The sequence below is a fragment of the Haemorhous mexicanus genome, chromosome Z (assembly GCF_027477595.1).
Source record: "Haemorhous mexicanus isolate bHaeMex1 chromosome Z, bHaeMex1.pri, whole genome shotgun sequence".
Classification (NCBI taxonomy): domain Eukaryota; kingdom Metazoa; phylum Chordata; class Aves; order Passeriformes; family Fringillidae; genus Haemorhous; species Haemorhous mexicanus.
In genome coordinates, this window is record NC_082381.1 from 20,771,484 (window position 1) to 20,782,722 (window position 11,239).

Genomic DNA, 11,239 nt, shown 5'->3' on the forward strand with positions numbered 1-11,239 from the left:
ATAATGGAAGTTTACATGGCACTATATGGGATCTTGCACATTTGCCTGATTACAAGCACAAGAGACAAATTGTGTAACTCAGCAGACAAACTCCTAAACAGAGGAAAACAGGCAAGTAAGACCTACCAGTGCAGAAAACATACCAGACTCAAAAAAGTATCATCACTCATGGAAAGGTGTCTAAGCCGCTTTTTAAGAATGCCACAACCTCCACGTGCACTCTGTCCTAGCACTTCAGTGTTCTCTCCTGCAAGTCTCCTTATTTCAATTTTCCCAGATACAATTTGGATTGCTTCTTCAAAAAGGAAGTTAACATACTGTTTTCTGCCATTAGTGGGTAAGAAAAACAGTCTTTACATATTTAAAGCCCGTAATCAGATGTTCCACCTTCTTTTGAGTAAAGAACCTCATTTTTTGTATCTTCAATCATCATAAACTGCTCTTGTCTTTCTCTAAATGATCCAACAACTGAATGGATGACAGCACACAGAACTGGACACCAGCTTAAAGCATACACTGAAAAGAGACTAGAAGGTGAAAGCAGAAGTCCTGTTCTGCAACAGAACAATTCTGATAGCTCAAGTTTAACTTGAGAACCACTATAAATCTCATTAAGGTTTTCATCTAGTACACATCCTGTATGTGTACCATCAAATGTGCTAATGTCTGCTTATCCCTACTTTATGTCGCTTGACTTTTTTTCAAGCAGTAGCTTCATCTGTCAGCACCAATTGTGACTCTTACCCCACAGCAAGTTTCCAATTTTCCTTAGCTTGATGTCACCTCAGATTTAAGAAAGTTTACCCATTATCATGTCATCCAGATCATTAATCCTTAATAATACTGATTTGATCCAGGCCATCCTTCTGATTTCAATTTGATACAGTATTTTGTTTGTCAGACAAAGCACAGGTGTCTAATGAGCTCCAAGTATAGCTCAAAAAAAACCAAACTGAACAAACTGAAGTCTCAGTCTAGTTCCTTGGCTTGCCTACAAAGGTCATAAAACAACATCAAAAGCCTTAAAATAGACAAGACCAAGGGCATCTCTTGTTTCACTCCCACCACAAATGGCTGACAGTAGATCTAGATTAGATGAGTTCAACCTAACTTTTTCTTAACAAATCAACAAGATGTCTGTTGACTGACCACGACCTCAACACATTTTTAAAGAAAAGCAACATATTTTATCTTTCCCCATTTTCTGTTCTTCTGTCTTTTAGAAGAGCTCAGGGAAAAAGAATGAAAATAATTCTGAGGTTGTCCTTAGGATTATTATATCAAAATCTCCAAGTACAACTAATTAAAACAAATCCAAGCACTCTTCAACTTCTTTCTTCCCTCTCCATCCAAGGTATTTGTTACCAGTCCTATTTGCAGGAACAATCTCACTACATGCATTATTTTCAATGTAGAAAGCAAAAGAAAACAAAACAAAAATCTCACACATCTTAGCATCATCAGCAGTTTACTGACTCCCTCTCTTGGGTACTCTTTCTCTATTTTTTCTGTAACTTTTTCAAAATTGCTTCTATATTGTGGAACAATTTTACACTTGAAATTCCCTGCTAGTTTCAACTTCTGCATATTCCAGCGCCTGTTCACAACTAACATGCAGCTTGATCCAGATCCACAACACTAATCATCATCAGGAAAAAGACAAATTTAACATTCAGCCAGCCCCAAAACCCTGTATTCATAAGTAAACCCTTTATTCATAAGTCAACCATCTGAGCTCCTGCTTCCCAGCTCTGTCCTGCCTTGGCTGCCTCTCACAATACTATTGCAAGCATGCAGCCTACACCACCGCCCCTTCCTCAGGGGAAGCAGGGGACAGTTCCCTGCCCACCTCAGCATGTCTGTGTGTGTCTCTCCCCCACTACACTCTAAATATGGACAAGACAGCCAGCCTGCAGTAGGTACCTCTCAGAGCAGAAACATATTTTACAGATGACACAACAAATACATATTCTACTCACTAGAAATAGCTTAAACTTTGTGCTCTGATCACCTACTCAGTAGTGATAGCACAAACTGCATCTCTCAGCCTGTGAGGACAGGGTGTCCCCTGTTTGGGGAAGGGTCTCATCTCTGGAGACTGAACTGCTGCAGACAAACAAAAGTCCATCTGTCAAAGGAGAAGCAGAGTTTGTCAATACAATCTCTGCCATTCTACGATTTCTTTTGTGCTTCTTTTCTTTGGTTTCAAATATACTGCTAATACACAATTAAACCTCCAGACTCTTCCACGTGGTTAGCAACTATCAGGAGCATAGTTTTCATTCAGAGATGGTCTGGTCTCTGCGACCTGGCTTACCCTCAAAAATTACATAAAGGATTTAATCAAATAACCACTAATACTACATTAATATTGTTCTTTTCTATCAAATATAAAAAGTACTGCTGCAGAAAAACTTTTAGAAGAAATGAGACATTGAATGTGTTTATTACAATTTAGCATTATGGTGACATTAATTAACACAGGTCAATTAATGCAAAACTCACTGCACTAGTATGAATTCCACGCATGTACTATTTATTCTAAAAGATGCATGTGAACATTCACAGTAAAAATAGCAGATTTGAAAAACTATGTATCCACAGCATAACTTTTCCTTTAGATGCCATTTAAAGCCCATCCTTTGGACAACACTCAATTAGGCACAACGTAAGTCTTGTTAATGCCTTTCATCTATCACATGAGATATCAGACTCTCAATAAAATCTCTCTTGCCCTTTTACACTTCTGAAAATGAATTAACTCCTAGTGAGATTTCTTAGCCCAGATCATTTGGAGTGAAGCATGTTTAAAAATCAAGAGGACATCACCAGAGGGATCACAACTAAGCTCCAGTCTTGTTTCTTATCCCCCTCCTGTCTTGTGCCAACATTAAAAGTAACACAGCCAGATAAAGCTACAACTATAAATTGGCCATGCTGCAAAGAAATATTTCTTACTGAACTAGTGTACAGCTAAGGCAATTCTTTGAACAAATTCTAGTGCAGACGGCGAGAAATTTCAGGACCATGCACAGCAGATCATCACCTGGCAGAACAGGCTGACTTAAAAAAATCATGAAACCCTCTGCTAGCTATTCACAATTCATTGTGTAAAGAGTGCAGGTGCACAGATTAGGGGTATATATTTGCAAGAAAGGCCAGGTGCCCAAGTATTTTGTGAGGTTCCTTACTCCCAATCAAAACATGTATGACCTGCTGCTTCAATCAATGTCAGGTAATCTCCAGCCTACCCCAACAGAGACAAAGAGAATTTTAAAATAATCTTAGAATCCATCCACAACTACCAGCACGTGGCACCCTCAAACAAATAAATACAAATAAATACAAGGAGTTAACAGGAAGAAGTCTTCTCTCATTCAAGTGCCTCCCAACTCAGTCAACCCATCCATGAATTTCAAATGATAGATTTTGGCAAATTAATTCTAGAAACATACAGAAAGTTGCTCCCTAGGATCATGAGCTAACCAACAATGATTAAGGAGAATGTCAACTGCCTTGTCGGCTGTAAGCAGAGATGCAATCACACATGAGCTAAACAAAACCAAGTATTTACCATCCCAGTCATCCTGCTAGAACAGCCACCAATGGTTCCTATGTTATAAACCCAGGGCCATGGAGTTGTTAGAAAGACCAAGCACCAAAGCATCTTATGAGGGCCCGAGCTCCCTATCACCCTTGGGAAGAAAAAAACAGAGTATATTTGTGAAGTTGATCTTTCAGAATTGCCACCAAGAAACCCAAAAAAACACAAGGCAAAAAAAAATCCCAGTTTAACAATTACTTTTTTTTCATCACAAAAAGGAAATTACTGACTTTAAAGAGTGATTAACTTCTCTTACAGTAATAATCCAACTAGCATGGTATTTGCAACAATCTCAGTCAAAAAAATAAATAAAAAAATCAACAACAAAACTAATAAATATAACAAATAACTTCACTGCTTAGCAACCAGCTGGATGGTAACTTTCAAAGGGATTAAAAAATTTGACATTTGTATTTTTAAGTGAATTACTGTTTGGTCACTTTTTCCACAGTACAACCTATCTGGACAACAAGGTCCTAAGAAAGAAAATACAGTAATACCAAGTAACAATAAGCCTGAGATAAATACTTTAGTCCCTTTTACCAGACTAATAGTGCCAATGAGGAAAGATAAAAGTCATATATAAAACACACCAAGTAACTTTAAAACGTTAACAGCTCCAGATAAAACACCCTTCAGGTGTCTGATATCTACATAAGAACTGGAGTTGTAACCAATTAAAAAATATATGTTCAGACAACTCAAGTTTGACTGTGTACCAGCTGTAAGAAATACAGAATTTGAAATACATAATCCCCTAATGAATGTTGATTCTTGGTGTATTTTCTAGACACAATATTTAACAAAGTGGATACCTTTTTCTTCATCCTAAACTAACTGTGTCTCTAAGACTTCTCATATATGTTCACCCTTCAGGCTTTCCCGGTAACTTATTCCTTTTTGGTTATGATGCTCTGAGAGGACCCATGGAAGACAAAGTTGGACTAAAAACCCCACAAAATTCTACACAACTGTGGAATCATTGACTAAGGCAAGTCCCAGGAGAAACAGAAAAAACAGACTGCAATCATGTGAGAAACAGCACAGTGATTCCACGCTACTCAGCATACAGTAAGTATTGTGCTGTATCCATATAAGAGCAATCCTTCAGTTACATCCATCACAAACCCTGTAACAGCCTCTTAATGGGGATGGATGAAGACTAACATTAAGCATAGGAACAGAATCTGGGAGCTGACACTGTTTTCAAGACAAACTAAATCAGCAGTGCAAGAACAAAGTACATTTTACCAAGGTTTGGGGGGGGGGGGTGGCTTGGGAGTTTTGAAGATTTGGGATTTTCCCCCCCTGGAATTTTGAAAACTGAGCTGGTTTAAAGAAGACACAAAGCAAATAGTCCAGACCTCAGGTGAGAATAAAATCCTCTATTGAGGCCTTAACTCTTTTAGCTTGATGGTAAGAACAGCCCAGCTATATGAAGAGCCAGACTGAAGGCAACGACTAAGCAAAGTTTTGTCCCAGTCTTGCTGACATTTTGCAGACTGCTTCTAAATGATGTCTCCTTGTCAGACAGCTGATTGAGGCCAGACTTAGGACTGTACAGTACTGGGATCAAACTTCTTTTGAAATCTGAAATCCCAGTAGCTGCAAAACTAGCAGAATAAATATTAGTTCTCTCACAAGACTTCAAAGGCAGTTTTGCATTTCCACCTGTTCTGTTAGAGCTGACCTTTTAGAAACCTTTTGCTTGTAGGATAAATAGCTTTATCACTGCCTAGCCTGCTGACATTTGAGCACTCACAAAACACCTTGATCCTGATACTGCTTTCAACCAGCACAGAATACTCTGCAGAGACTAGATGCAGAATATTACCTCATGCCCAAAGTAAGTTTTCAGAGATCCTGACTGAACATGTTCACATGACTTCATAAATGGTCATCTTATGGATTAAATAGTGTTTTACCAACAGTGGTAACTTGACTGGTCACAGACAAGCCACACTGATTTTGCTGCTTCATTTTAGCTGTCCTTAAGCACCAATAGTACCTCTTGAAATGTTAAACACAGAAGTTGAATCACATTAGCAAAATCAAACACTTGAAAAAAAGGTTAAATGAAGTGGTAACTTCTGCTGTGGAGAGTAACAGAGATCATAGAAGAATAAATCTCCTCCTTTAAAAAGACAATGAACAGATTAATATTTTGTCTTCTTGAAAACACTGGGTTTTCTCCTCTAACAGCACGCAGCCACTAGATGCAGAATCAGATGCAGAAACACTGGGGGGGGGAGGGAGGGAGGGGTGCCAAAATACACTCAGCAAGAAAGCTGTGAATGTCCTGCTACTGTGACAAGCCATTAAAAAGGGAAGGACCAGCCCGTACTTGCAAAGGTTTTGAGCTCCCAAAGCCACGTCCCACTGACACCACTCAGGTAACAAATCAAATCCAATTAGTTCCTTTTAACTCTTTCTGTGCAGGGCTAGAGAAGGCACATTCCGCATGGCCTTTCAACGGGCTGTATAAGCTCTTTACAAAGTTAAGTAGGTTTATTGGGTTTTTAACATCTTACTCTGTCTAGTGGTACTCTACTTTTCCAAGACTTTCTGTAAGATATTGACCAGTGAAAAAAAAAAATTGTGTACACAGACAACACAGTTTTCAAACAAACTCTACAAACTAAACTTAATTCCATTATTGTTAATATAATGACAAAGTTCTAACTGAACTAAACACTAGCTTTACCTTTTTTCTTCACAACCCTAAAATTATTTATCCATGCTTAAAAGTTAAAATTGGAAAGCTACCATATTTGTAGCTTAAAAATAAAATTAATTTTTTCTTCACCTATTATTTCCACAGCTCATACCTTCATTTTTTTAAAGCAAAAGTATTTCCTGCAGATTCAAAGTTACCTTTACATTTTACAGTGCTACTACAGAGTAATCCAAAACCCATTTAGTAACTTCTGCAGTGAAGATGAAATTCATTGTGTGCTAAATGGAATTTCAATACAATCCACACATAATAAAGCTACAAGGCAATTAAATTTCTGAAGAAGACATTAATCTAGCCTATCACCAATAAAAACCCAGCATTCAAGATTAAATGTGCAAACAGCATCAAAAAGAAAAAAAGAAAAAAACGCACACGTGTCCTGAACAATTCACCAATCCTCTGAAACTGAAAATGTTTATAACCGTAACATCAGATTCTGAAACTTTACAAAGCAAACAGAGTAAAACAAAGGAAAGCAATTACTGTTTTTTCAGTTAACAACTTTTTGTTAATAACAACACAATCCAGCTACAGCTGCAAAACTAAAGTTCTGCTGTAAACAGTGTTTAAGGGTGCCTTCTGCTCTCAGCAACGCTTATCCAGCTGATCTCAAGCATTCAGAATCCAGCCTTAATTGTGGACTGCTTTGCAACTGAGTTGCAAAGTGGGGGATGGTACTGTTTGGTTGGTTGCTTGCTTGGTTGGTTCATTTTTGTGAAATTGCCTCTTGTTGCAGAAGTATGAGAAGAATGCCAAACATTTGCAAAATGTTAAAATAATTAAGTAACAAACATTAACCCGCAAAAGAATCAAAAGCCATTTCAGTACAAGCTAACAAGTTGAAACTCTGTTGTTTTCTTAGTACTTTTCTCTAGCTGGATGCTGCAAAATTTCAATATGCATGTCAATGCAATGCTCAGAGACACTGGTTTAGCATTTAATATCCCATAGGTCAGTGTCTACTGGATTATAACCACCAATGGCACATGCTTAATTATGCTTTATTGCTTTGATATCATCCTATTTAGAGCCTGGAATTTAATCAGTATCTCAGGTGAGAGCCCAAAAATTATTCAGTATCCCAGGACATGCTCCTCCTCTCCATCTGCGCCTGTATTTCCCTGCTACTATTTAAAGAGGTTTATTAGTTTGATGCACAACAAAGCTTTTCCACAGCTGAGACACCATGTTATTTCATTAGGAATGCAAACATTTCTTTTCCCCCCATGCAATATGAACTAAATAAACACACACAAAATGCCTGCCTTTGCTGCAAGTATAAAGATCTTCTTTTCCTTAACAACTCTGGAGCTGGAAAAAAGAAACCTTATAAACAAACTGCTGCAAGTGCCAGGCAAAGAAATGACTGACCAAGCTTCTGGCCTTCAAATAGAAGGGATACTAATTTTTAAATATAAAATTTAGACTCAGTAGCACCTGCAAAACAGCAAATTTCATCCCCATTGCATTCAAAATAAGCTAGTGTTTAAAAATAAGCTTATGCTAGTAACAGGTTATAGATCATAGCCAAGTATAGTAATAATACACAAAGGAGGAGATGATTTTAAAGTGCTAGCTTCTGTGTTTTCAGCTCTTTATAAAGATGCCTGGGTATTTATTTTCATGTTTAACCTGCTGTGATAGACATCATGACGTGCAGAAGTCAGCCTCCAATCACCACTGGGGCTGCAAGAAAGGCAAAAAAATTGTTGGCCAAAAGAATGAGCAGAGAACTCCAAAGAAGCAGGGCAAGAAGAGCAGGAAAACCAAGCAACAGGCCCATATGAAAAAAAAACCAACAAAAAAAAACCTAGAAAGAAACAAACACAGAAGCCAGACAAACAGTATGCAGAATATGGCAAGATGAAATTTCGTATAAAAGCAGCCGTAGCTTTTTCGACTTTAATTTATTACATTAAAAAGGATACAATAACCTAAACACTAGGGCTCTAAGCAACAACAAACCCCCATCTGCTATACTTTCAACAGGCATACTGTGAGTCCATAAACCTGACATAGTTGTCTATAATACTATGGTGGTACATACTACAAAGGCATCCAAAAGCAACTGGACAAGTCGCCTCCTGCATAAGCCACTGCTATAAAACAGAGTATAAGCAAAACTGAGTAACTACAGAGAGCAAGAAAGGCATTCCATTTGTACAACTCATCACCCAGGCTACCTAATGAAGTAAAGTCACGTCAAAGATAATTCCTTAAATATTCCTCCACTACTTTGTCAGAGACGTAAAGGAAGTCTAATTTATAACACCATGATCTCTGATAAAGGCCACACCAGTTCTGCCTTGAATGCACAACTCCTCTCTGAAGCAAGGTATTAGCGACCTTCAACAATAAACCCACCATCTCCTGAAGGATTTTCAACCACCACCCAGGCCCTGGGCTTTAAAGCCATTTCGTCATGAAATCCAATGTCTCTACTCAGACATATCCTGGCGTTTTCAACACTGTAGTTCAAGCAACACTCTGAAACACCTACTTTGAAGAACACAGAATACAAATCTGGGACAAAACTTAGTGAATGTGGATTAGCTGATCAGAAATTAGTAGTTTGTGTCATGGTAACATCTCTCAACGGTCTGTATGAAAACACTAAAACATTTTTAACATTCCCCCAGTAAGGTCTTTAAATTATAAACACACAGAGTTCACACTGCAGAAAAACATGACAGTACAGAAGAACAAGTGTGCTCTGAAGAGACAGTGCACAATTTTCGTGAACATAGCAAATTTTCAGACATCAGAATAAATTCCATGAAGACCATAAACAAATGGAAAGAGAAGCAGTCTTAGCGCACTGGTTGGAAAGTACACATTTTCAAAGTTTATATTTCAAAACCTCAACTGTCAAAATAATCATTACACTGAGGGGGAAAACACAGTGTTCAAAGAGCTGTTTAGATAAAAAAATATCACGACCCTTGAACTTTATTTTTAAAGTGACTGCCAGTTGTTACAGATTTTCAACAACTTTCTGGCTCCAAAGAGATGGCAGTGGGGATCTAAGTTTACTTAGCCTTTCTTTGGGGTCATATTCTTAGGTTACAGGTTAAATGGCAGATTTAAGAAATTCCCTCACTGTCCCAGTCCTCTAGAGGCACGTACTAATTGCAGGCAATAGCATAAGTTTCATTATGAAAATGCAAGTTTCCACAACCTCTGGCAAATCCTGCTTTTTGAAGTTCAGTATTTTTTAAATTAATGCGTGAGAACTCAGAAATACCATTGCCACAAAACCAACTCCTGACCAAAACACACTGCCAGTGCTTCCAGACACATAAACATTCCACTATGGCTTATTTCCAAGTATCTACTGCAAACGTACAAGCTCACCCTTCCCCACCACAGCCCATCAGCCTGCGTGACACTCCTCAAACTTTCTGACGACCAGCAGAGGAATTTAAACTAAACTGTGTAACAAGAATATTGATTAAGCCGTACTGACAAAACAAAATCATAGGATCCGGGAGAACAATGTGAGTTTTCTCCTAGATTACCCAAGACGGCTTTTTGTGTGTTTACTTGCAAAAACCACCTGCCCAGGGCACGAGGTGATAAAAGCCTGGATCGGAGGTCTCACACCTTTCAGCCCAGGCGGACGTGGAAGTGCTGCGGGCAGTGTTGGCCCGCTATCCCGGGAAGCTCTCGGTGCCGAGGCCCCGCTGGAGCCCCCGGCTCCGGTGCCGGCGGCCGCGGAGCTCCCACCACTGCTCCAACTCGCCCACAAGTTGAGCGCCGGGAAACGCGCTGCGAGGGGAAGGACGGGACGGCTCCGTATCAGCAAAGAGCCGCCTCCCGCTGTCGCTACCTGCTGATAAAGCCATCGCCATCGCCGTCGCAGGTCTGGAAGAGGCGCCTCATCCTCTCCTCCTCGCCTGTGCTGGAGGTATCGGTGCTGGAGCTGCCGGTGCTGTTCACCTCCGCTACAGCAGCTGCCGCCATCATGCGCCCCGCTCCGGAGGAGGAGGAGGAGGTGGGTAAGGAGGAGGAGGCGAGGCTGCCTCAGGCGCCCGGGATTCCCAGTCCCGCCGCGCCTGCAAAGTGCGAGCGCCAGCACAAAGCCGGGGCGGGGGCCCTGCCGGCCCCGCACCCACCGCCCGCCGAGGGACCCCCGGGGCCGGGCCCCCGCTGGGGCTCGGAGCGGGGACAGGGCGGCTGAGGCTCAGAGCTCCGGCCGGCACACGGCATCGTCCGGCGCCGGGATCACGGTGGGACCCACCGGGAGCGAGCGACCGGAGTCGCCAGCCCGGGGCCGGCTGCCCTCTCTGCCCCGAGTGCGGGGGCGGCTTGTTCTCCTTGGGCTGGGCCGGGCCGGCTCCCTGCTCCGGGGATGCTGCTTTGGCTGCGGCTTTGGCCGGTCTGTGGAAGCCAAAAAAACCCAGCGTTTTCTGTAGCCCTGCGTTTGCACTCCAGACTGTTTGATGGGGTACTGGTCACGTAAAAGCATTCTGAGGTGCAGAGCACCACCCCCTCTGGACTCATCCAGTTCCCTTACACTGAAGTCAACAATTCGTTGTTCTGTTCCTGAACATGTTTGTGACCCTTCCCTGTCTGTTGGTCTCCTTTTCATTTAAAGAAAAGTAGGTTTTTTTGCAGTCATCATGTGGCCTGATGAAAAAAACAAAATCGTGCCTTTAGTATCTTTGCCACCCTTCTCAGTATCTAATTAAGTTTTATTCAGTGTTTTTAATTCTTATTCCTGTGAAAATAAGTGATACAGCACCAACACCAATCTGTTTTACCTCTACCTAGAAACGGGTATTCTGAAACAGTCTAGAACAGCATTTCAGTTTACATACCGCAATATGTTTCTTACTCCATCATGTCACTTGATTAATTTGGCCGAACTAATATTTTCCTGACCTATTTCTGTGTTT

At 40.6% G+C, this 11,239-nt stretch overlaps 1 protein-coding gene across 2 annotated transcripts in view; it reads right to left on the reverse strand.

The window, feature by feature from the left end:
* Positions 1-10,320, reverse strand: part of MCC (MCC regulator of WNT signaling pathway) — a 183,230-nt gene extending 172,910 nt beyond the window's left edge. The window contains exon 1 of one of the 2 annotated variants that reach the window (XM_059873449.1): positions 10,171-10,320. In XM_059873449.1, coding sequence (XP_059729432.1) covers positions 10,171-10,307 — 137 coding nt within the window. In that variant the 5' untranslated portion in view covers positions 10,308-10,320. The remainder of the gene's footprint in view (positions 1-10,170) is intronic. The other variant, XM_059873450.1, reaches the window with a different exon arrangement.
* Positions 10,321-11,239: the final 919 nt, after the last annotated feature.